The sequence below is a fragment of the Schistocerca piceifrons genome, chromosome 5 (genome assembly GCF_021461385.2).
Source record: "Schistocerca piceifrons isolate TAMUIC-IGC-003096 chromosome 5, iqSchPice1.1, whole genome shotgun sequence".
NCBI classification, from domain to species: Eukaryota; Metazoa; Arthropoda; class Insecta; order Orthoptera; family Acrididae; genus Schistocerca; species Schistocerca piceifrons.
The window spans coordinates 56,624,610-56,650,129 of NC_060142.1; the positions used below are offsets into that span (position 1 = coordinate 56,624,610).

Genomic DNA, 25,520 nt, shown 5'->3' on the forward strand with positions numbered 1-25,520 from the left:
AGTTCATCTGATATATTCTCATTGTGGTTGTATCTTATAAATAAAACAGGTAGTTTTTGTTTAGAATTATTAGGCATATCAATATTTTGTTGTTCAATGGTGGTGTCAAATAACTGATTAACATTGAAGTCGCCCCCCAAGAATTCTTCAGCCACGACCCAGGGCATAGAAGTGACTGTTTCTAGTTTGTTGGATTAGCATTTGTATTAGGTACTGACACAGATTGAGGTTGTGTATCAGGTGTCACTTCTATTATATTCACATTCGGATATTGCCTGTTGTGATCTCCAAACTTTTGCGGTTGTTGTCGCTGTTGCGCATTATGACTTACCTGTCGGTCGTAAGGTATGCTCCAATTTTGTCCTGGTGGCTGCTGTGGTATAGCAGTGTTTGAATGAAAGTATTGATCGCTAGGAGTCCACCCTTGATGCTGTCTTGACTCGTAGTTATTATTATTTCTATTTCTGTTTGTGTTTTTGTTGTTATATTTGTATCCGTTGTTACGGTTGTTGTTGTTGTTATTATTACCGCGGTGCCTTTTGTATGGATTACCGCATGAAGTGTTATTACTGTTGTAACTGTTGTTTGTGTTGGAATACGCGTGTTGATTTTGATTTCCGTATTGAGACGGCATGGGAGTTTGCTGTTTTTGCTGTACCGCGTATCCAACTGTCGGCGCGCCAGAATTGAGTTGGCAAGCCTGCATGTTTTGCATACCACTAATATAAACATTGTGGTTGCTGTTTTGCCGCGCGAAGCGCTGATCTTCTAGTAACATGTCAACCGAATCTAAAGCTGTTAAAAAATAATCTGGATCGTCATCCGGAATATATAAGAGTTTTTCTTTAATGTTGAAAGGCAATTTGGCCTTCAACGCACGGAGTATATCACGTGTTGCGACTGGTTCGTCCAAAAAATGTCCATGTTCAAGTATTTTTCAAAATATCTGCGTAAGTTACCATTTTTACTGTTAAAAGTTTCAGGTTCTAAAATTTGTCTTCTGAGTCGCTCCTGGACGGATTTCGACCAGAATTTGTTCAGAAAGGCACGCTCAAACTCACTGTACGTGGTACATACGTCAGCTTGACTGTCTGCCCAGACAGCTGCATCGCCTTGGATGCAACCGACAATATATGAAATCTTTTTCCGGTCACTCCAAGTGCGTGGAAATGCGTTACTAAAAGATTTAAGAAAAATCACCGGATGAATGGTTCGTTTTTCTGGGATAAAAGTCTGAAATTGTCTGTGTTTTATTAAGCTTTCTTCTTCCTTTGCATTATGATATGGGTTTGTTCCACTGTAATTACTGTAATGTTCAGACGGCGAGTAATTACGATAATGTTGCAGTGGTTTACCATGTTAATAGCTTGTGTTTGTGTTTGCACGTCGTGGTATGTGTTGTTGTCGTGGTGTGTTTTATTCTTGTGTGTTTGTCGTGCGCGGTATGTGTGCGTTTTACTCGTATGTATATTGGTTTCTGAACTGTTTGACTGATATTTTCGTTACATTCAGACTGCGGTTGCTCGGTGAATTGTCTCATGGGTGCAGTGACAGTTTGTACTGCGTCACTAATCAGCTGTTTGTTATTAGTGATGTATTTTGCTACGGAGTCGTGCACAATTGTTGGTAAATTTTCACGTATGCATCTATCAAAATGTTTCTTTGTTCTCTACCCAATCATGAAATTCTTAATTAATATTTTGAAAATGAGCTGTGGCATGAGATTGTAAGATGTCAGTCAGTTGTTGTTCAACATCGTCAAATTTATTCTGCACGTCAGTATTTCGTTTTTCAAGGTTGTCGTGTACTGAAGGATATGTTTGAATTTGTTCAGTAAGAGCTACACACGTGACATTAAGGTTTTTTACTTGTGTCTGTAAAAGTGCTACGGTATTTGTAGTCTTTTCTTGTATCGTATTAAGCTTGGCAAATTTCGTACGGAGTTCAGTCATCTGTTTGGTCAGTGTGGCGTCTATAAGTTCCACACGCTTACATAATGTGTCATTACCTGTCTTGATTGCTATGAGATCAGATTTAATTTCGTCATTTTGTGTCTTTAACTGTTCATTTTGTGTCTTTAACTGTTTATTTTGTGTCTTTAAGGTTTCCATATTTTCTGCGTTTTGTTTCATTAGCATTTGTAACATGTTGGCAATGTTTGCTGTTTACAAGGTATTTGTCCCCGCCGCGTCATTAGACGTGACGTCATGTATTAACATGGGCTCTGACTGAGACTTTGAAATTTTTGTGGTGGATGGCCTATTGTCAAAATTTCCGTTAACACTTGCGTCAATATCTGATGAATCGTCACTATCGGTTGCTGTCGTAAAGTCATTTTCAAACATTTGTCTCTCGTCCGAGTCGGATTGCGTCTGAATAGTATGTCTTTGCTGTTCCATCTTTGCGTATTGTTTTCTAGTTATGACCATGGCACACGTAAGATATGCTTCGAGAAAATAAAGTTTGACACTGGTTTTAAAATAAAATGCAGTTGAACATGAATCGCTCGTAGCAACAATGGCTCTTCGTTAATTTAAAAATGTAAACTGAATATGGGATTATTGTTAATGGCTGCTGGCCATGTTACAACGTATCGTACAGAAGTCGGCCATATTGTACACTCGTGTATAGGTATTGTTGCAGAAATTATTGTTTAAGGAAAAGCACTGAGAATGAAATTTATCACTGAAAACTGCTACGCGCGAAAGAAATACTACAGAATCTACTGAAGAGCTAATACATTGAATTACGCGTCTGGTCAAGCCTGCCAATGCACAGATGCTGCGTCTTACCTTATTTTGCTGGAAGCTTCATTGCGTCTTCCCGCAAAATTTTAGAATTGGAAAATATCTTCAGATTTTTGTTATTTCTCATATATTCAAGTCCAGGTCCAGAGAGTTGATTTTTCACATGAAACAAAGAGAACAATGTAACAAATGACAAAATAGCAAGTCCGACACGCGTCGCCAATATAAAATAAATAAATAAATTAAATAAAATAAAATATTAATTATTAATTATGTATTATAGTGATTGGTTGTAATTAATATTTGCTTATCTGGAACGTGGACGTCTAATTATTTCGTATCAGACTCTTGACAATGGCTTTTTCGTAAGTGCAATGTTATTCGTAGTTGACTGTGAAATAAGACTGAAATAATCGGACTTCGTATTTAAATTATTTCCAAACACTGCTGCGGTAGGTGCGGACTCAAAATCTAAATTTCAATATTAGAATAATTTGCCAGCCATGTCAATACGTCGTACAGAGGTGACTGTCTACTAAACATAAAGTTTACACATTTAGTTAGATATATTCAACGAATAAGCCTACAGTTAAATAATTCAACTTACTTTCATAAATATAAATTCTTTACAGAATCGAGTGCCTATAGTCTGGGAGGCGAGTCTTTGGTATTGACAGCTCGGTAGCGTCTTTCCGTTGCCTAGCGACCGCAGGCAGGCAGCCAATGACGGCGTGACTTTGAGCGGGTAGCAAGGGCCACGTTGCCGCTCTGAAACCCGGTCGCGCGCGCTTATGAAACTTACCAGTATCTCACGTGCAGGCGGTGGGGTCGTTCGTCGTTTGTCTGAAGTTGAATTCGCAGTTTATTTCGTTTTTGTTGTTTTTAGTGTTTCTTTGTTTGTTTCGTTGTAAACAGTGTCTAGTGCGGCGGGTAGTACCAGCCCAACACAAGAAGTGAAACGGAGGAAGAAAAGTGTGCTACACACCCAGGCCCGTGAATTCGTGTGCTCTGTGAGGGATTACTTTGAGGAAGAAAAGGATAAAAGGACAAAGGTGGGCCCTTAATTCCTGTTGTTCAGGTTGTGAAGAGAACTGCAGCAGCATTGAAAATAAGTAAGAACACTGTTATAAAGATAGGGAAAGAACAGTATAGTGTAGATTGTGACGAGAGTGGCACAACAAACTGCACACACCAGGAAAGAAGCGACCGAGAAATAAGCAGGTGACAGCTTTGGACGATTTTCAGAAAGACGCTATTCGTCGTCATATAAACAGCTATTATAAGAGAAGGGAACATCCCACTCTATCTAAACTACAGGTGTCGCTTCAGAAAGACGATCTTTTTAAAGGGAGCAAATTTTCATTGCGTACAGTGTTGAAAGACATAGGCTTCAGCTATTCACTGTTTAACGGACGCAAAATATTAATGGAAAGGACAGATGTAGTTGCATGGCGGTGCAGATTTCTGCGCAGGATCATGGGTGTGGAATTAGAAAGTATAGTGTGGTTAGATAAAACTTGGGTCAATGCCAGCCATTCTTTACGTAGAGGCTGGAATGATGGAACGCCCGAGGGGACAATGGCAGTGCCTGTTGGCAAAGGAGAGCGTATTATTGTCTTACATGCAGGAACATCGAAAGGTTTTGTGCCAAACTGCTAGAAAATGTTTCGGTCAAAAAAGACGGGAGATTACCATGAAGAAATGAACAGTGTAGTATTTCAAGAATGGTTCGAGACATCGCTTATGACGAATCTGACAAGTCCATCAGTGATTGTTATGGACAATGCGTCTTATCATTCCGTTGTTCACGATAAGGCACCAACCTTGGCAACAAAACAAGACGATATCATTCAGTGGTTGAAACGGCGAAAAGTAGATTTCAGAGAAGATTTAAGGAAGGCGGAACTGCTCGAAATTGTGGCACAAAAGAAACCCCAATTTCCAACATATGTAATTGACGAGATTGCTAAAAGGCACGGGCATGAAATCGTTCGGCTTCCTCCATACCACTGTCACTTCAATGCAATTGAAGGAGTGTGGGCGCAGATAAAAAATTACATTGCTGCAAACAAAAAATTCACGATCTCTGAAGTGGAAACTCTCCTTCCAGCAGCTATCAATAAAGTGACAAGCGAGACGTGGGCTAAAATTGTAAACAGCACTGCAAGTGCCATCAGAGAGGCGGCCAAAACCGAAGGGTTTGTGGGAGAATGCTTCGAAAATTTAATTATACATCTGGGAGAGAGCAGTGATAGTTCGAGTAGTGCTGAGGAAGACAATGTCAAATCAGATTCTGACAGTGATGTGAGTGGTGTTTTTCCATTACAGTAACTACAACGCATTCAGGAATGTAAGGAGGGAGTTTGCTATCGATCTACAACCAGATCATCATATTGTGAGTACTTTATTCAGATTATAACTCTTAATACACTGACCAATTATTCTGTAGCTTGTAGTAGAACAAATTAATAATGCTAATACTTAACAATGGAAACCAAAACTGCTAATGTTCAACAACTTGCGAAAATAGTTTTCATTTCAGTTGTGAAGTTTAACAAATAACTTTATTATGTTTCAGCATCTTAGATACTTGTACTAAATAGCTCTTATCAGTTTTCGAGTTAATATATTTCAAGCATCAACTTTAAATAAATTCACGCTTACCAATACGACTTGTATTTTGTCTCGCTTTTATTTCTGCTGCTAGAGAATGCGTGTAGCAGACAGGGCGCCGCGTGCTGTGAGCCACGTTCGGCAACAGCGCCGTCTGCCCGCCGGAACTGTCAGTACCAATCACTCGTCTCACGGACTATAGTAAGATTGCAACTCGCAGTGTTCTTATGTAACATCAAATATGGTGGTGTGCCAGTTAATAAAATATACGTGCTTCCAGCCTCAGCTATTCTAAAAGACCTCCTTCTTAATGAAACATAAGAGTGACATAATTGCATTTTGTTTTATCAGCGGCATAGCGCTGCAGTTCTGTGCCATAGGCTTTATTTATTTGTCAGAGATTAATTATTTAACTAAGATTTCGCGTTTCCGAGGAAACTCACGCACGGCATGCAAATGTGCCTTTATAGACCCGCCCATCATTTTGCAGGACAGTGCTCGGGCACATATGGCGCTAGTCCTGACTGATTTGTTCTCTCGAAAGCGCTGGGAAGTGCTGCACTGCCCACCACACCCCCCCGGACTTAAGCCTTTGTGCCTTCAACTTGATTCCTAAGACTAAGCAAGCATATCATGGCATTCGCTTCAGAACGGTTACAGAGATTCACCTCACAATAGGTTGCTCCAGTAGAACTATCAATACATCTGGCGTTGCTAAGTGTATCTCATGACTTCCACATTGCTAGCAACGGATCATATACAATGTTCGTGACTGCTTTGAAGGGCAGTAAAACTCTGATTCTATTTTGTATAAACTACGAATAAATAGCTTCCACTGTTAAAACCCCAACCTTCTTATTTTTGCTTGTGTGCAGTTATATAGGCCGCTAGACATCAGAACTTTCCATCTGTTTTGTAGAATTTATGAGCTATAATTGCAAATATATATTGTGTCGTGTTCTTTCCTTTTCTTATTAACATACTTTTTGTAATTTGTATTTATTTTCATTTTGAGGGAAGAATGCTCTATTTTATGACTAATTCAGGTTCTTTACTAAGTTTTCATGATGCTTTCCCTGCATCCGTGCAAGTTTGGAACTACTTGACATAAATCTCACGCGAGCGGCAAGACAACTCGTTATACGAACAAAACAGCATACGGGTGTGAGTGTGTCTAAAAAGAAAGAAAAGAAAGAAAAAAAGAAAAAAAACACGATGAACCACGAAGAAATTATCCATATGGGACGGAAGATGTGACGTACATGTACATACGAGCAAATGACTGCAGTTTCAAAAATAAAGGATGGTTTGTTCAAGAGGAAGAGTGTCACAAATTGAGTAAGTCAAGCCGGCCGGGGTGGCCGAGCGGTTCTAGGCGCTACAGTCTGGAACCGCGCGACCGCTGCTGTCGTAGGTTCGAATCCTGCCTCGGGCGTGGATGTGTGTGACGTCCTTAGGTTAGTTAGGTTTAAGTAGTTCTAAGTTCTAGGGTACTGATGACCTCAGAAGTTAAGTCCCATAGTGCTCAGAATCATTTTTTTTTTTTTTTTGAGCAAATCAATAACATGTTGGTCCACCATTGGCCATTAATGAAGCCGTTATTCGGCTCGGAATCAATTAACAGAGTTGTGGGATTTTCTCATGACGGATATCGTGCCAAATTCTGTCCCAAGCTAGCTGGAGGTCCCTTCCCATAATAATCCAAACATTCTCAAACGCGGACAGATCTGGTGAGCTTGTAATAATTTGTTTGTGTGTCCATGTACGCCACATCTTCCGTCACATTTGGATAATTTCTTCGAGTTATGTCGTTTTAGACTGTATAAGTATATAGAGGTAGGTATGAAGTAAATGTATTGCCGAAGCCCGGGATAGTTTTTGATTTGGTAATGTGTAACGAAGTTTTCATCGAGTACCATGTTTCTAAGAACAAAGTTATTACTGTTCGTTTGTGTCGGAGCCGCTAGATTACGATGTCCACGGTTTCTGCCAGTGATACATATTCGTCAACCAATGGCAAGGATGCAAGACCCAGTTTCTTGTAAATTTTTTCTGTTTTGGATGACGACTTTTCCAAAACTTTCCTCTGGATTTTTGTTTGGCTCTCTGTGAACTACATTCTGCTTCGGCACACATTAGATGTGTGTCTCCAAGCTCATGGAACGACTACCTGTCCTGAACTCCGAACAGTGCTAAAAGCCATCATGGACACATCACAGACGATTGTGTATTGTTTTTCAAGGTAGTCTCACCAACACCGACATGACAGATGTTTGTTACGAAACGTAGCACATTACTCATTCAAGACGTTCTCTCACCTGAAATATTCATTGCCGGACATTGATTCATGTCGCAAGATCCTCACTTCACCAGTCTGTAGCGCTTTTATAGCTCTGACCCTGGAAGTATAGAATAACCTCTGTTATATCAAACATGTAATCCAGCATTAATTACATCTTCCCACGAAGCATTTTTCGAAGGATCTATATGACATCTCATTTTATGTGGGCGACGTCAGCTCCAAATGGAGCTGTCAATGGGATTATTTCCTCTATTTGCACTCTTCGCCTGAAAGTAACTCTCGTAGTCTTCTTTTGAAATATTGTGATTTGTAACGTGCTTGTCATTTCCCTCTAGATTAGTAGTAATTTTGTGCCGGATTGTTTACGAAAACATTTCTGATGTGATAAGCGTGCTTTCTTTTAATCTAATCCAACTTATATCGCTATTGCTTCACATCAGGCACTGAAAATGCCATGTGAAGCTCCACCTAGTTAGAGATACGTATACTCGGGTCTGGTGCTTTTTCTTTGCCCTTATTCCAGCTTTGATTTCAAAATGTTGACTGTGACACCACAGAGACAGGAGAGAGAGAGAGAGAGAGAGAGAGAGAGAGAGAGAGAGAGATAAAGAAGAGAAAGAAAGAGACAGAGTGAGAGAGGGCGGTGACATCTGTATAACTATCACTGATACTAAACACGAAATGTAAAGTTTCATTTGCATAGTAATGAAGATGACGTTCTATAACTGTATCGCTTCATCACTGTAGTTTCCTCACTTCTTCACTTAGTTTTGTCATGTAAATGTGGTACACGTTTTTACATAGAATACGGCACTTTCAAAGGTCCCTAAAATCAATTATTCTTATAAACCAAGAAAGACGTATGAAAATGGAGCGCATATGGGTGTTAGAGACAGAGTTACCTGGAAGATGTGGAAACCAATGAGCCATGCCTAAGGTACCAAAGTTCCATTTACATCTCAGAGTTTATCATCATTTGTAAAGCACCTCGTTTGTTATGTCATCTCTGGAATCCCTTCAGACGTTATTGATTTTACGTATGCCAGTGATATTCAGCGATTATAGGAAACGTGGACATGGGCATCGTATACAACTGAGAAAATTAGAATTTTATATTCAATATTGTTCTTTAATCGATAAATTTATTTTCTAGAAATCGGTACATAAATATACAATAAATTATAGCCAATTGGATCACCAAATCAGACATAAATTCATTTCTCAAAAACTAAATGTTTTTTGTAACAAACTTCTTAATACCTTCTGGTTTCTCTCTGCCGTTAGGAATTACGTCCTTCACATATTTTCAGAATGTAACATGAAATCAAAACCATCAAAACTGACAGGAACGTGTAATAAGAAGTCAATAGTTCTTAAAAATAGTTCTTTTTCAAAAGTCAATTGTCATTAAAATAGAAGAATATAAACCGAGTTTATTAATAGTTAGAACCATCAGTATCAACACTAGGCGCCTGTGAAGATACGTACAAAACCAGTGGACAGATATAACATAAAGGAAAGTTCATTTGTATATCAGCAAAAGCTAGTCTTCATGAGACAGTGTGAAAGTTTTATTTTAAGTAGTAATAACATTTTGTCGTTACATCTGACTGTTCACTGTTCTGAAAATATACAGTTGTACCGCTCGTATATTCCCCATTTGTTTTATTAAGTCGCGACCTAACGATGCAACATAAAAGTTCACCGAAAGGCCTCGAATCTGAAAGACTTTTCTTCCTTACCTTTGACTTATGCATATGCATTTCCCTCCTAGCGTCCTCTGTAAAAATAAAATTCTACGTTGTCAAGAATTAAGGTGATTTTATCGTGCAACACACTATTTTCTGAGCTATAATAGGACAATATATACTTCAGTGTTTTCCTCCTGTGCTCAGGTTTTGTGCAGTTGCTTCTGTTTCATCGACTACTACATAGGACACACAAAATAGGTAGGATGTGTTGTAATTAGTAACAACAGCTCTCTTTCTCTAGAGAATTCTTGGATCATGTGCTACTCTGATAAAATTGTGTAATCATGAACATGTGGCATCTCCTGGACTGTCGGGAAACAGGTAGTGACAAACACATGCAGTCTACGAAGAGTAGGAAGACGTCACGTATTAGGAATGTGGCCAGCTTAAAGTGTACCATCTCGACTAAGAAACTGCTTAACGATCACTTCTTGTGAAACGAGAGAAGATACAGAGAATTCTTGCGTTGTTAGCTGTTGCGCAGTGAAGTTGATTATGAGCGAACGTTGTTGTTCATGTCGAAAGTAGTAATTGCGTTCTGTCACAACAATGAATTAGATTTTGTTGGACCCGACAATGCTAGTAGCAGTTCTCCTTCCCATTTGCGTTTCTATCTAATTGTTGGAAGGTGATCGGTATTCTACAGACGGCGTAGGCTAACCCACCGTGGACATTACTTATGGTCGGCTCGAATGGCAATGATTGCTTCGAAAACATAAAACCAACACTGGCGATCGAAGCTGTGCTCTTATATCTGTACCGTTGTAACTTCCAGAAACAATTTGGTTGTACAAAGAAGTGGAGAAACATGCCAAACTTTCCACAAACACACCTCATTTAAATTCAGTAACTTCTAAGTATGTGGGAAAACAACCTGTGAGAGGAAGCCTATATATTAATATTTGATTTGACGTGAAGATCCTATGATTTAATCGATACAGTAATTTTTATTACTCTGTCACTCGTTTTCATTGCAATTTTTGATGTCGTTCCTACGTGAAAAATCATTTGAATACGTGAACATGTAGATACAATTTACAGTTTGTGCCAGACTGTATATAAGTTTAAAGCACCATTACCACTCTCGCAATTTGTTCGGGAGCCTATATTGTTTCTACGACCTAGTTATCATATACAGATTTTCGAATTTTCGTCGTTTCTGAATGTAAATATCTCCAAAATGTTTACAATTTCATGCCTTTTTCGATTACTTTTCTTCTTTTGGAAATATAGTAGCTAGAAAACGCAACCACACCAATTCTCGTATCTGCGTAAAATGAGATGTTTGCTATTTTCGCGTAGTTAGGAAAATTGTCATATTTATGTAGTAAGCTGAGTCGTCGATTAGATAAATGAACGTGAAATCCTTCGTAATGGGTAGAGCGTTCAAACCGACATGTAATCAGATATCTGCCTTTGTTGATTTTGGAATACAGAAACCAGCAAAGACAAATAACTGCATTGAGACGAAAAAGAATAGATTAACAGAAGAGGTTAAAGATGATGATGAATTTAAATGGTTGGCAGAGATAAAATTACTAGCACATTACAATAAGAACTGGAGAACGGTTTCGGACTAATTGAAGAAATAATGGCCCAAAGGATGGAAAACAATTTTTCCAAGTAAGAAAATATACAAATAGCACTTCATGTAACTGCAGTTGAAAGGCAACGGTTGGGACCTCTCTCCTCTTCCATAAAACGTCTACAGAACGAACTACGTGCAAAAAGAAAAGTTACCCCAAAGATAAGACACGGCAGTGCAACTAATTACGAAACTCAACAATAACGTGATGTTGATCTTACACATTAAAGAAAACTGCGTTGTCATTGTATATAGGAAAGACAATTGACGCGTGAAAGGTCCAGCAAGAAGCATGGTATTACACAGAATCTATCGCAATGGGGAGTTCTGTTTCATAGTGGCCGATCTTAATTTAACTTAGGTTCAGATACAATTGTTAAGTAGTTAAATAGACATCAGTACACTTGTAAATAAAACTAAGAGCGCATCAGCTATCACTAACAAATTCGCATGGTCAAGAGCCACTGAGCTGTAAATCTAACAACGCTGTTGAAGATGGAAACAGACTTCGATAGGTCCCAATTCCACATGCTGCATGTACAGGTGTAAATTCTGGATACGGTAAACTCAGACATGCGAAGAACGACTTACGATAATATTTTGTGCGTCTCATTAATTCCGTCGAATTCCGTGTCTGTTTTAATCGTGAGGCATATTGAAATAAACCAGTTACGGAAAGTATTTCATAAAAATAGTCTTTGATCAAATCACAAACTTGTTCAGAAAGCTGTGTTTCTATTCAAGTGAGTACTGAAGAAATATGCTGACTGTTTCTGTTGTACAATCTAATGTTCAAATCTTCTTCTTTGGTTGCAGGAAATGTGGCATATTTTCGCGTTGATTGTAAGAGCACCATACAATCTCTATACGCTGACGCTCACGCGCACGCAAATGCAAACGCACACATACACACACACACACACACACACACACACACACACACAGATATGTCTTAGAAAAATTGTGATTCTTATCTGTTGCCCTGATTTTTGTTCTATCCTGAATTATTTCTGTTTGTAAGGCAGTATTTTAGGCCTTCATGAATTTCTGTTACTCAGTTGTTTCGTATCTTTGTCGATTAAGTTCAGATTTTGTAATTGTAATTGCTATTTCCTGGTCGTATCTGTGTTTTTCTTTCGTAATTTTAGAAAGTCGAAGAAGAGGATAGTGTTTGTAGCGACATATTTATTTTAATGGACACGACAATCGTGTTTAGTATACTAACATTAATTATTGTATGTTTTGTTGTCAGACCGGATCCAGATGTGGGCCCCTGCCGCCATGAGATGTGCCGGATTGGTTGCGATGGATCTCCGCTCACCAACAACACAATCCACAGAGGCTCTTGAGTCAGGTTTTCCAGAAACCATGTGGCTTGCACGAAAATTATATCGCTGGCTATAATCGCGGCAGTACCGCTAGCTGGTTTTGGGACCGGCGCTTTTCGGGTCATTATCTCTGTAATTTTCTTTCCCCGCACAATGTTACCATTTTGGGACTATATATTGTCCACGTTCGATAGACCACGTGATGCACAAGAGGCATTTTCAGGGTTTTGTTTTAGCTACTTCTTGTGCCCACATTGCTTTTATTCTCTCAGAATGGGCTCTTTTCCGCTCGTCGGACCAAACTGTTACACTCTTCTTCGGTTTCTCTGCTACACCAACTGCCGAGTTGTGAATTTTCTATCTAAAATGTTTATGTGTAGTATATCAAGTTACGTTATTTCTGCTTCTTTCAGATCTTGTTTTAATACGTCAAACCATTTTATTATTTCAATTTTAGCTTTACTGCGGGTTTCACAGCGTTCTCTCCAGTCCTTTAAGATGCCCCTAGAACCTAGGTTTTTTTTTCGTACTCGAATAAATGTTGGTTTATTTTTTAATGTCTTTACTTACTCTTAGTTTGCGTGTTTCTTCTTCTTTCTCTTTTTCTAATTCTTCGTCTTCTTCTAATTCTTCTTCTTCTTCGTCTTCTTCTAATTCTTCTTCTTCGTCTTCTTCTAATTCTTCTTCTACTTCTTCTTCTTCCTCTTCTTCTTCTTCTTCGGCCCTACAGCCTGTGATGGGTCACGGCTTCCTCAAGTCTTCCTCGATACAGCTCGGTTTTCTGCTTTTCTCTTCCATCCTCGAATTTCCACCTTTCTGACGTCAGCCAACACACTGTCCAGCCATCTAGCTCTTGGTCGGCCCTTCCTTCAGTTGGAATATAATCTGCCTTTCATTATTCATTTCGGCATTCTCTCATCTGTCATCCTCTCCATATGTCATAAACAGGGTATTCTCTGAGTTTTATCAATTTTCACTATATCTTTCTGTTGTATAAGATCTAGTATTTCGTGATTGTAGGGTATACTTCAACCCTCTGCCTCTCTCATGGGCCCAAAAATTTTTCGCAGAATTTTCCTTTCACATGCCCGTAGGTTATTCAGATCTGCTTCTATCATCGTCTACATTTCTGACCCATATATAACAACTGGTCGCACAAAGGAATAGTATATTCTTAAGCTGGTTGATTTTGAAGTTAAGGAATTCTCGAGTATCTGCAAGTTTGCATAACAGGCTGTCTCTTTGTATCCTTTCTCTAATACATTGTCTCATATTATTGTCGCTGGTTAAGAGGACACCTAAATAATGGAAGCAGTTGGCAGATTTAAAACAATCATCAGAGGCCTTCAGATCATGTGTTCTTCTTGCCTTAGAATTGGGCATTACCGTCTATTTGGTCTTGTTTTCGTTTACTGTAAAATCAAGTTTTGCTCCTTCTGCTTCCATCATTCCGTACATTTCTTTAAGGGTGTTTATATCTATTGTTACAATTGCACATCTCTGAAACAATTTCATCACTATTGCTCTCCTTGTATACTTTTTGTATCAGACTACGTGGTGCTAAGTTGAAAAGGACTGCAAATACGCCATAATTCTATTTCAGTCCATTCGTAAAGTTAGTTCTTGGTCATTTTCTTGTTCTCTTTTACTTTTGTCTTGTGCCCATTGTTAACTCAACTAACTTCCTTATCACAAATGCCCAATTTAGTACAATTTTGAACTGTTAATACTACCTAAAACTTGTGTAAAATGTTCTTTCTTCGGTGTCATTGGATCCTAATATTTTCGTGATTACCTTTCGTCCTCTCTTTTTTGTCCCTCTTTGTGTTGAAAATCTGTGTTTCATCCCCATATAGACAATCTGGTTTGATGACTGTGTTGTAGTGCCTCAGCTTGATGTATTCTGAAAAGCTCTTTTTTTTTTTTTGCTTTTGTAAGCCTGAAAGGTGTTTCCATTTTGTGACAACGAATTTCAGTGCCACTCCTTCTCAGACCGATTTCCTGGATAGTTTCGTCTAAGTATTTGAACAGAGAAATTCTCTTCTTTTTCTTATATTTGATACTTAGAATTTTGGATTGCAGTTAGTCGCTAGATATATCTTTTGTTTTTTCAAATGGTGTTTGGACCCCTATTCTATCTGATGTTTCTTTAAGAATTTGTATTGGTTTTTGAGTTATTTCTTACTACTGGTTCTTCATGATTTGATTGGTTCGTCAATTTTAAGCTCTGCTTTCAGTTATCTCCGCTCTTGGACAACTGTTCCTAAGACATAGTTGAAAAGTAATGGGGAGAGCCCATAACCCTGTTTCACTCCAGTTTTAACTTCATAATGTTCCGAAATTTCTGCTCTGTATTTCACCTTAGATTTTTGTGCTTTTTAGTGTTTCACTAATAACTGCCGTGGTTTTGGGTTCCAAAACTTGTTACTTCAGAATCTGGAGGAGAGACTTACAGTCCAATGAGTCATCTTTGAAATCTACGAAGATACTTTTTTAGTGTAAATTTTTTAGCAACCTCAGAATTAGTTTCATAACTAAAATTTATTCTGGGCAAGATCCATGTGGTGTGGAACCTGGTTGATATCCACCAATTTTGCATTCACGTTGTTGTGTACGCTCCAGGAGATATATGTCGTGACAAAAACATACCTCTTAAAAACAGTACTTAGTTCTCCCTGTAACACATGATTCCGTATACGGTGAGGTGTCGAATCGATAAATTATAAAATCGTGAGTTTTATCTTGCAAATGCGACACCCAGTCGAAAGTCACAGCCAGTGGTACTGACACAAACTTTCAGTTTGTTCTCTAAAACGATGTCATTTTCCGTCCGTATTTCGGAGGATTACTCAAGTTTGATATTACTTAGACAGAAGCTTTCGCTCACTTTGGGGTGGTTTCCTTCTCAAAGGAAAGCACTGCGCGTTCAAATGGCAATTATTTGCTGCTGTTACATCCAACACGTGTTTTTTTCCAAATTTGTGTAATCAAAAGAAGATACAGGATTCTAACATCAAATCGCTAACGACTACATCGTAGTAGAATGCACGCATTCTTAGCAGATCACTGGGAAGAAGTTTTGGTTTACCAGTAAATAACACCGTCAGCTTGAAGCAACAATTCGAGAAGTTATCTACCCGGCATGAGCAGGCGAAATTTACAGCACTCCCGAAGATGAATAGTAGGAAAGGCGGTGAAATTTTGCTTCGAGTTGTCGGCGTTATTCGACTGATAACGAGAGATAATTTCGTCAGCAATACGCCATATAAAAAACCCGAATTTTTTCCCCTGAGGATGAGCACCATTTTACGAAACTTTTGTGTATTAATAGGGAAGAAATCTTAGGAAAAGAGTTACTGTTGACGGTTTTTTCCCGAAACGTACAGGCATTTTGTGCGTTGCAGTTGGTCACGTCCGGTTGTAGCCGGCCTATCGAGTGAGAAGTTGCGAGAGTGGTGGAGTTTTAAGCTGGCCGCTGAGGGGTCGAGGTGTTGGGCGGTGGGAGGCAGAGACGGGGGTGGGGACGCGGGCAGATGCCGGCTAGAAGTGCGGCAGCGGCCGCAGGTCGAACTTCCAGACGCGTGGCGGAGACAGCTCGCTGAGGTAGAGGGCGCTGCCATTGGGGCACGCCGCCAGCGCGTGCGGCGTCTCCAGGCCCTGCAAGCACAGAGAGAAAACATACAGGGAAACTGTACCGTCATCCAACGAATGGAGAACGGAGGAAGCTTAAGAATTCATGCGACACTGACGAAAGGGAAACTGTCGCTACACTGGTTACATATAAGGTGAACGTTAATAAAACCGAAAACTGCAGGAATGGACTCCTGACTGAAAATGGAAGAAGAAAGGTCCTATGAACACGCCGCGGTAGATGATGTTGACAATGAAAGTCCCTCTGAGCACGTATTCTGTGTTCCTTGTGTGTTGTAGGCTTTGTGATTGACGTAGAAGAATGGTCTGGTATTCATATCGGAACAAGCCGAGATGGTGTTTATGCGCAGACAAGCAGATGGAAACGGTCGAGAGGCAGCACCGGCTGTACCAAAAATACACTACTGGCCATTAAAATTGCTACACCGAGAAGAAATTCAGATGATAAACGGGTATTCATTGGACAAATATATTATACTAGAACTGACAAGTGATTACATTTTCACGCAATTTGGGTGTATAGATCCTGAGAAATCAGTACCCAGAACATCATCCTGTGGCCGTAATAACAGCCTTGATACGCCTGGACATTGAGTCAAACAGAGCTTGGATGGCGTGTACAGGTACAGCTGTCCATGCAGCTTCAACACGATACCACAGTTCATCAAGAGTAGTGACTGGCGTATTGTGACGAGTCAGTTGCTCGCCCACCACTGACCAGACGTTTTCAATTGGTGAGAGATCTGGAGAATGTGCTAGCCAGGGCAGCAGTCGAACATTTTCTGTATCCAGAAAGGCCCGTACAGGACTTGCAACATGCGGTCGTGCATTACCCTGCTGAAATGTAGGGTTTCGATGGAATCGAATGAAGGCTAGAGCCACGGGTCGTAACACATCTGAAATGTAACGTCCACTGTTCAAAGTGCTGTCAATGCGAACAAGAGGTGACCGAGACGTGTAATCAATGGCACCACATACTGTCACGCCGGGTGATACGCCAGTATGGCGATGACGAATACACGCTTCCAATGTGCGTTCACCGCGATGTCGCCAAACACGGATGCGACCGTCATGATGCTGTAAACAGAACCTGGATTCATCCGAAAAAATGACGTTTTGCCATTCGTGCACCCAAGTTCGTCGTTGAGTACAGCGTCAAGGGTAACCGCAGCCATGGTCTCCGAGCTGATAGTCCATGCTGCTGCAAACGTCATCGAACTGTTCGTGCAGATGGTTATTGTCTTGCAAACGTCCCCATCTCTTGACTCAGGGATCTAGACGTGGCTCCACGATCCGTTACAGCCATGCGGATCAGATGCCTGTCATCTCGCCTGCTAGTGATACGTGGCCGTTGGGATCCAGCACGGCGTTCCGCATTACCCTACTGAACCCACCGATTCCATATTCTGCTAACAGTCATTGGATCTCGACCAACGCGAGCAGCAATGTCGCGATACGATAAACCGCAATCGCGATAGGCTACAATCCGACCTTTATCAAAGTCGGAAACGTGATGGTACGCATTTATCCTCCATACACGAGGCATCACAACAACGTTCCACCAGGCCTCGCCGGTCAACTGCTGTTTGTGTATGAGAAATCGGTTGGAGACTTTCCTCATGTCAACACGTTGTAGGTATCGCCACCGGCGCTAACGTAATGTGAATGCTCTGAAAAGCTAATCATTTGCATATCACAGCATCTTCTTCCTGTCGGTTAATTTTCGCATCTGTAGCACGTCATCTTCGTGGTGTAGCAATTTTAATGGCCAGTAGTTTAAAATCTATAACTGCAAGAACGGGTTCCTGACTGAAAATGGAAGAAGAAAGGTCCTATGAAAATGCCACGGTAATGATGTTGACAATGAAAGTCACGTGTTGTGTGTTGCAGGCTGTGTGATTGACGCAGCGTACTGTAAGCAGCAGAATGGTCTGGTATTCATGTCGGAACAAGCCGAGATGGTGTTCATGCACGGCCAAGCAGATGGAAACGGTCGAGAGGCAGCACCGGCTGTACCAAACAAGTACTGTCACAGACACCATCCACGTCCCACAACATTTCAAGCCGCTTCCCTGAAAGAACCCATGATTACACAAACGCTCGAAAAGGGCTCGATAGGTTGTCGTTTTTGTCTGTGAGGGTACTTGTTTTGGTACAGCCGTTCCCATCTGCTCGACCGTACACAAACAACATCTCGGCTTGTTCCCGACACGAATACCGGACGATTCTGCCGGTTACAGCATGCTGCGTCATATCACACAGCCTACAATAAAGGAACACACTGCACGTGGTCAGAGGATCATTCGTCAGCACCATCTACCGCGGCAACGATCCATTTCCGGACACGTTCACAGGACCTTCTTTCCCTCCATTTCTAGTTCGTAGTTCGTCCTTGCAGTTTTTTGTTTTATTAATGTTCACCCTCTATATTTCTATGTTGATCATATGAACAGTTTCGGAGGTGAACCCTCGTCTGCAACAAACTCTGTGTTTAACTAGTTGAGTACCCAGCGTTGCCCGGGTATGTCTTAGTTCCAAATACTATTATTCCAATTTCCCCTTGCCCCCCTCTCTATCCATCTCCTCCTCACCCCTTTAAAATCCATCTCCTACTTCCCCATCTTTCTCCTCCTCACCCCCTACATCTCCCTCTCACCTAACCTCTTTCTCTCTCGATCTCTTACCCTGGTCTCTCACTATCCACCTTCTCCTGCCTTCTCTCTGTCCATCTTCTCTTTCGTTTCTCTATCTCCTCCTCCCCCTTGTCCCTGTCAATCTGCTCTTTTCCCCTTTCTCCGTACATTTCCCGTCCCCCTGTCTCTATCTCCTCCTCCCCTTTATTTGTGTCCATATCCTCCTTCTCTCTCGCTGTTGTCCATCTCTTCCTCCCTGCTTGCCTCTCCTCTTTATTACCCTCACCCCAATAGGAAGTTGGCGCTTCTTACAACCACAGTGTTTCCAAATAATAAGTACTGTATGTATCAAAATTGGTTGTAATCTATCCACGGGCTTAGCATCAGCTTTTCATGCGCGGACTCGCCCGTGAACGCACACGTCACATGTATTTCACATATATTATCATATTTCACACATATTTGTACACTTATTCCACCTGTATCTCCAGCGAATTTCGCCCGACAGTTTCGCTTTCAAGCATCTGAATGTTTATGAGTTAATATTCCTGAACTATGTCCAGTACAATGATATAATTTTGCAAGCACATTCAGCGGTGTGTGTCTGAATACTGCCTACAACAGTTTTGCGAATAGAGTTAGTGGCAAGGAATCAATAAAATAAAACTTCACTCATGACGCATTAGTTTTTCACGCATCTCTGTGTTTATGGCGTCATTTTTCCTTAACTATGTGTAGTACAGTGATATAATTTTTCACTTACAGTGCTATATGTGAATACCGTCTGTAAAACGTGCTGCGAATAGAGTCAATACTAAAGAAGTAATAAATGAAAACTTAGTGCCTGATGTGCAATATTACTGCATGAAATTTGAAAATGTCGTTAGCAATAACATTTTACCTTTCGTCATTTTGTGGGGGTGTCAACGAGATAAATTTTCGTAAAGGTTTGAAGATGTATGTGAAGTTGCTACCCGCTAAGCGTTCTCATTCTCAAGTAATGGATGACTATAGTCCAGTTATTTGCATGCGGAGCGCTACGTTCATTTTCCACCCCACCCCCCTCTTCTTTGAAAGATAGATGATTCTAAACCTTAACAGCGCTTCCGTCCATGTAGCAAGTGATTTGTGTACTAACTTTGGTTGCAATCGATCCAAAGATTTATGAGGAAATGTTGAACATACATGCATACATACATTTTTATAATATTTATCGACAGGGATTATTTACAGAACATGCATTTCTCTGAACTACACCAAACCAGCGGCCTGAGGTTCCTAAGAAGGCCCGCTGCGTCGCTCAGAGGTTTGCCGTGTTGCCTGCCGTAAGGCGCGAGAGGAGAAACCAACAGCGCTTCGCGTAACGGAGCGAAGAAACACCAAGAGAAGTGGAAACAGTGAGTTCAGCTTTTTATTTTCAAAATCTCGATGCTAGTTTCCATCGAATTTTGAAGGCCGCAGACGTCGATCTACAAGATATTCACTTCATTAATGTACGAGGCTAAGTCAACTACTATCCGCAGTTTACTTACATCTATGTTTATTTTGGTAGTACTGTCGAGTGACGTTGATGACGCATGCTTTGTTTATTTGTTGTTATATCTTTGCAATTTTCGAGCTGCTAGGTTAGTTTCGTTATCGCTGCCGTGCTGTTAATCATGGCTGCCCCGCTGTCTATTTGCAGCAAAGAAGAGCAACGTTTAGTGATCCGTTTTTTGTGGTCGGAAGGCGTATCAGGGGCCGTAATTCATCGAAGACTTTCGGTACATACCGGAACAGTATTTTGCCACAACGGAGTGTCTAGGAGTGGATTGAAAAATTCCGAAATGATCGCACAAGTGTTACGCACTATGAAGTAGCCGGACGACTGTTTACGACACAAATGAAGAAACCACTGAGCGTTCACGTGAAATGATTCTCTTGGACAGACGATTAACTGTTGATGAAGTAGTACAGCGTCTGCAAATTAGTCACAGTTCTGCCTATGAAATCATCCACAAGAGACTTGGGTTTCATAAAGTCTGCGCAAGATGAGTCCGAAAACAACTCACACAGTTGCATAAACAAATGAGCTTGGACATCTGCAAAAAACATTTGGATCGCTATGGTAACGAAAGGGACAACTTCTTAGACAGGATCATTACTGGTGACGAAACATGTATCCATCATTACGGGACGGAGACCAAACGGCAGAGTATGGAATGGAAACATCCAAATTCGCAGTGAAAAATAAGTTCAAGTCCCAACCATTAGCAGGAAAACTGATGTTTACGGTTTTTTGGGACCCACAAGGTCCAGTACTGTAACATTATGGGGAAAGGGGCGCAACAATAAACAGTGTAAATTACAGAGAGATGCTTACTGCCAGGCTAAGGCCTGCGATTTGAAGCAAATGCTGAGGATTGCTGTCAAAAGGTGTTGTGTTGTTGCACGACAATTCCCGTCCGCATACTGCTGCCCACACTGCTTGAGTTTCTGAACTCAAATTTGAAGTACTGGATCATCCTCCATATAGTCCCGATCTTGCCCCTTCTGACTATCACTTGTTTCGTATACTCAAACAGGCATTAAGGGGCCGTCGATTTGCCTCGGACGAAGCAGTGAGAGAAGCGGTGCGTTCCTGGATCGCGGCTCAACCGAGAACCTTCTTTTATGAGGGCATCAGGAAGCTTGTACAACGATGGACCAAGTGCATTGAAACGCAAGGAGACTATGTCGAAAAATGATGTTCTTGTAAGTTTCCCATTTGATTACATTGTTATGACTGACTGATGTGAGTGCATTTCCAGCACGACATACGCTTTCTCGGCTCCTGTCGCCATTTTGTCTCACTGCGCTCTCGAGCGCTCTGGCGGCAGAAACCTGAAGTGCGGCTTCAGCCGAACAAAACTTTATGAATTTTTCTACGTATCTGTAGTGTGTCGTGACCATATGTCAATGAATGGAGCTATAGTGAATTTATGAAATCGCTTCAATCATTTGTAATAGCCCTGTATTATATGATTGTATGTACGGGAACGGCACCTCAAGAAGTTGCTTTTTTCAGTGATCTTCAACAACAAGGCTGCCAGACCAACGGAGAAAACATTTTGCTTGATGGAGTGCTGCAAGAGAGAATCCGCAACCGCAGTGCATCGAAAATTCAGGACCACATATAACAATTCTTCACCTTCCAGACAATCCATTCTCGAATGGCTTCAAAATTTTAAACAGAGAGGATGTCCTTGTGCAGGTAAAAGCTGTGGACAGCCATCAGCATCTGAGGTTGAAAGGATCAAGAAAACCTTCCTCAGAGGTCCAAACAAATGAATGTCTCGTGCCAGTTCAGAACTAGGAACGCCATAAGCAGCTGGTTGAAGAGTGCAGCGAAAACGTCTGCAAATTAAACTGTATGGTATTCAGTTTCCCCAAGTCATTACAAACTGCGTGAAAATGTTTGAGGAAACAGTTTTGCATTGATATGTAGTGGTTAATGGAAAAGGGTGATTTCACCGGCATGTTGATTTTCAGCGATGAATCTACAGTTCTCTTGAACGACGAAGGAAACCGACTCAACGTGAGAATATGAGGAGCTGAGACTCTCGACATTGTCGGCGAACTTGTACGTGGATCCCCAAAGCATAATGTGTTTGCGCTTTATCAAGGCAAAAAGCGTACAGTATGGACACATATTACCTGCGGAGGCGACTGTCAATGGACATTCTTAGGTGGACATGCTTTAGACGTGGATCGTGCCGTAAGTGTAGGAGAAAAGCGATATATTTTTCAACAGTTTGGTGCTCTATCGCAACGTACACGATTTCTCGGAAACAAATACCATGTCGATGATCTGTTGTGCACCAGCTGGCGATATTCAGTTACAGGAATGGCCTTCACGTTCGCCAACCCTGACACCGTTTGGTTTTTACTGGTGGGGTTACATCAAATACACTGTTTTCACACCTTCACTTGCTCACGAGCTCGCTGAGTTACGAGGACGTATCAGGCCAGCTGTGACTGACATCGAAGTGGACCCACGGGGCGAACCTGGGCTGAATTCGACTACAGACTAGATGTATGGCTTGTGACTGATTCACACACTGAACATATGTGACCATCACACAAGAAACTTTTTGAGATCTTTCCATACATATAATCATATAATACTTTACCTCAATACAAACATTTTTTACACTCACTTTGAATAACTCTTATGTTCCGAAGCAGAAACAAGTAGTACAACCAGCATGCGACCAGACACTTGGCACTAAATCTGTTATGATATTATTATGAACTGTGATATGTCGTGAGAAACTATTGCATTCGATACTGTTTCTTCTTTTAAAAAAACACATGACATCCAGTAAGGAAGAGTAAGCTCCGACCTCGAAAAATACCTTACCGGCAAATATGAAGGTAGCTATTGATAAGATACAAGAATGAAAGAAAACGATTACGATAAACTGAGTAAAGTAGTATACGAACGGACAGTTCCGTTTTGCTTTAGATACAGGATAGTATCTGTAAGTCTTATACTGTTTAATTTTTTTACTATTTATTTTCAGACATCTGCTGTGACGGCTTCTTTGGTGACAGATTTTCTTTCAGTATCGGTCCTGTAGTTAAACAAACCGTAGCTTACTAAATAATTTTGATAAACGTTCCTGATTTGGGAAATTTGCATCTCACGATCCTGACATCGGCTACTGATTATTACTCAGAAGATTTGCACTGACTCCAGTGAAGTCACTGTCTACACATATTAGGTTTGTCAGAAGGACGCTGGAAATTATTGACAGTATGGCGTTCGTGAAATCGCTGTATCTGTTGCTTGGAATACATTTCCTCGCAGCACAAACTAAAAGCTGACGAAGTCTTTACACAGTGTAAATTGCGTCGGAACGAATTGGCCAGGACTAATCCGGAAATTAACCTGCAATCTTTTTTAATGTTCTTGGGCCTTCGTTGGTTAACTGTGTCTCTAAATGAGTACTATGTCAATTAATTACTCATTAGCAAAACAAATTGGCTTCGTAAAAGTAATTAATGTTTCAAATGAAACACAAAGTTAATGCTAAAGAAAACATCTTTACCAACTATATTACCCATCCTCCCATTGTATAACTAAATATTCGTCTTCATAATGGGAGTTCTCCAAAAGCAAGTTTTTTTAAAATTTTGTTTGATACTGTTCTGCGATGATATTTATTTTGTATTCTGTTGCGAATTATCTTTCAGCTTTCTAGGCCATCATCTGACAACATACGACTGAACAGTCAGTTCACATGACATCAGTGAAAGCTTCTAGTTGTACAAAGACTCGTTTCCGAAGATACATGATGATTGCTCTTCCACACGAAAAACACAAACTGCAAAGTTTCAATTTGACGTGATTACAAAGCAAGAAGTATTATGTAATGACGTACTGAATCTTTTAGACTCTAAAGATATAAGTCCCCCAAACCCATTGATTTACTGACCTATAAATACTGTACTGTATAAGTATGAGTTAAAGTCTCTAAACGATACACAAACTGATAAACTGTCCTAAACTTATTGAAATACACACAAAGGCGGTGTATATAAATAAGCCTTATTTTACATTGTACTCATTCAGCTTCTCAGATCTTACCGTTGATATTAGTATACATAGCATTTCTTTAAGACATAAAGAGAAGCAACTTCCACAAACATACCATCAGTTCCCGGCATCCTGTAACACACAAAGATAAAGACTCCGCTCCGAGGTGCACTGCCTTCAGTCTATTCCACAAACATCAGATTTTAAAAAAGAAACTAAAAATAGTTAAAGATTTTGCACACAGTAATTTTTAGAGTCCTACATTAACTGACAATACACACCAGCTATCTAAATTCTTTTTAATTCCACCTTTAGGGCAGAGAGGAATTCTTATGATTTCCCGCAATTGTGTGTAAGCCAATCAAGTAGAGCTATAACTAATAGAATGAACATCAAGGAACTTAGAGACAAAAAAGAATTATCCCATCTTTATTGAGCATACTCTGAACGCCATTCATGTGATATTGAATTTGTCGTTTCGAAAGAACAAATAAAGGCAGAAAATTGACGTTACTGGAAATTCTGGCTATCAATAAACAACAGTCACAGAATAAACAACAGTCACAGCTTAATCGTTGATGACGAAGCAGAGTTTATTGTTCACCTTTCCTAAACTAGCAGCAGCCAGTTAATAATGTTCTCACGGTAAGATAATACGCTTGTTGCAAATTGTGTAACTCTTTCCCAATCCCCACATCATATTGCCTTCTTCCTTCCCTTTGCCCTCCCGCTTTTTCCTGTATATCACATTCACCAATCTATATACACACATCAAAAAAAGTTTTGCATCACCTCGGTTCCGAGAGTTCCGGAACCTGTACAGAAAATTAGAATAGGGACCAACATACACATCATTACTGCCCTTTTTATTGCACATGAAAACCACACATTGTATGTTGTACCGCCATACAGCGAGACCTTCAGAGGTGGTGGTCTAGATTGCTGTACACACCGGCACCGCAAATAAGCAGAAGCACATCCTGTTGCGTTGATGCTGGCTTGTATCCGTTGTGACATCCGATCCACGAGTCCATCAAGCCACTGTTGGTCCAGATTGTCCCACTCCTCAACGGCGATTCGGCGTTGATACTTCAGAGTGGTTGGTTGGTCACGTTGTCCATAAACAGCCCTTTTCAATCCATGCCAGGCATGTTCGATAGGGTTCAGGTCTGGAGAACATGCTGGCCACTCTAGTCGAGCGATGTCGTTATCATGAAGGAAGTCATTCACAAAATGTGAGATGTGGACGATGGGGGCGCGAATTGTCGTGCATGAAGACGAATGCCTCGCGAATATGCTGCCGATATGGTTGCACTATAGGTCGGAGGATGGCATTAGCGTATCGTACAG

At 40.6% G+C, this 25,520-nt stretch overlaps 1 protein-coding gene across 1 annotated transcript in view; it reads right to left on the bottom strand.

Moving 5' to 3' along the window:
- Nucleotides 1–15,866: 15,866 nt before the first annotated feature.
- Nucleotides 15,867–25,520, bottom strand: part of LOC124798732 (peptidyl-alpha-hydroxyglycine alpha-amidating lyase 2-like) — a 185,491-nt gene continuing 175,837 nt past the window's right edge. The window contains exon 8 of the mRNA XM_047262260.1: nt 15,867–15,983. Coding sequence (XP_047118216.1) covers nt 15,867–15,983 — 117 coding nt within the window. The remainder of the gene's footprint in view (nt 15,984–25,520) is intronic.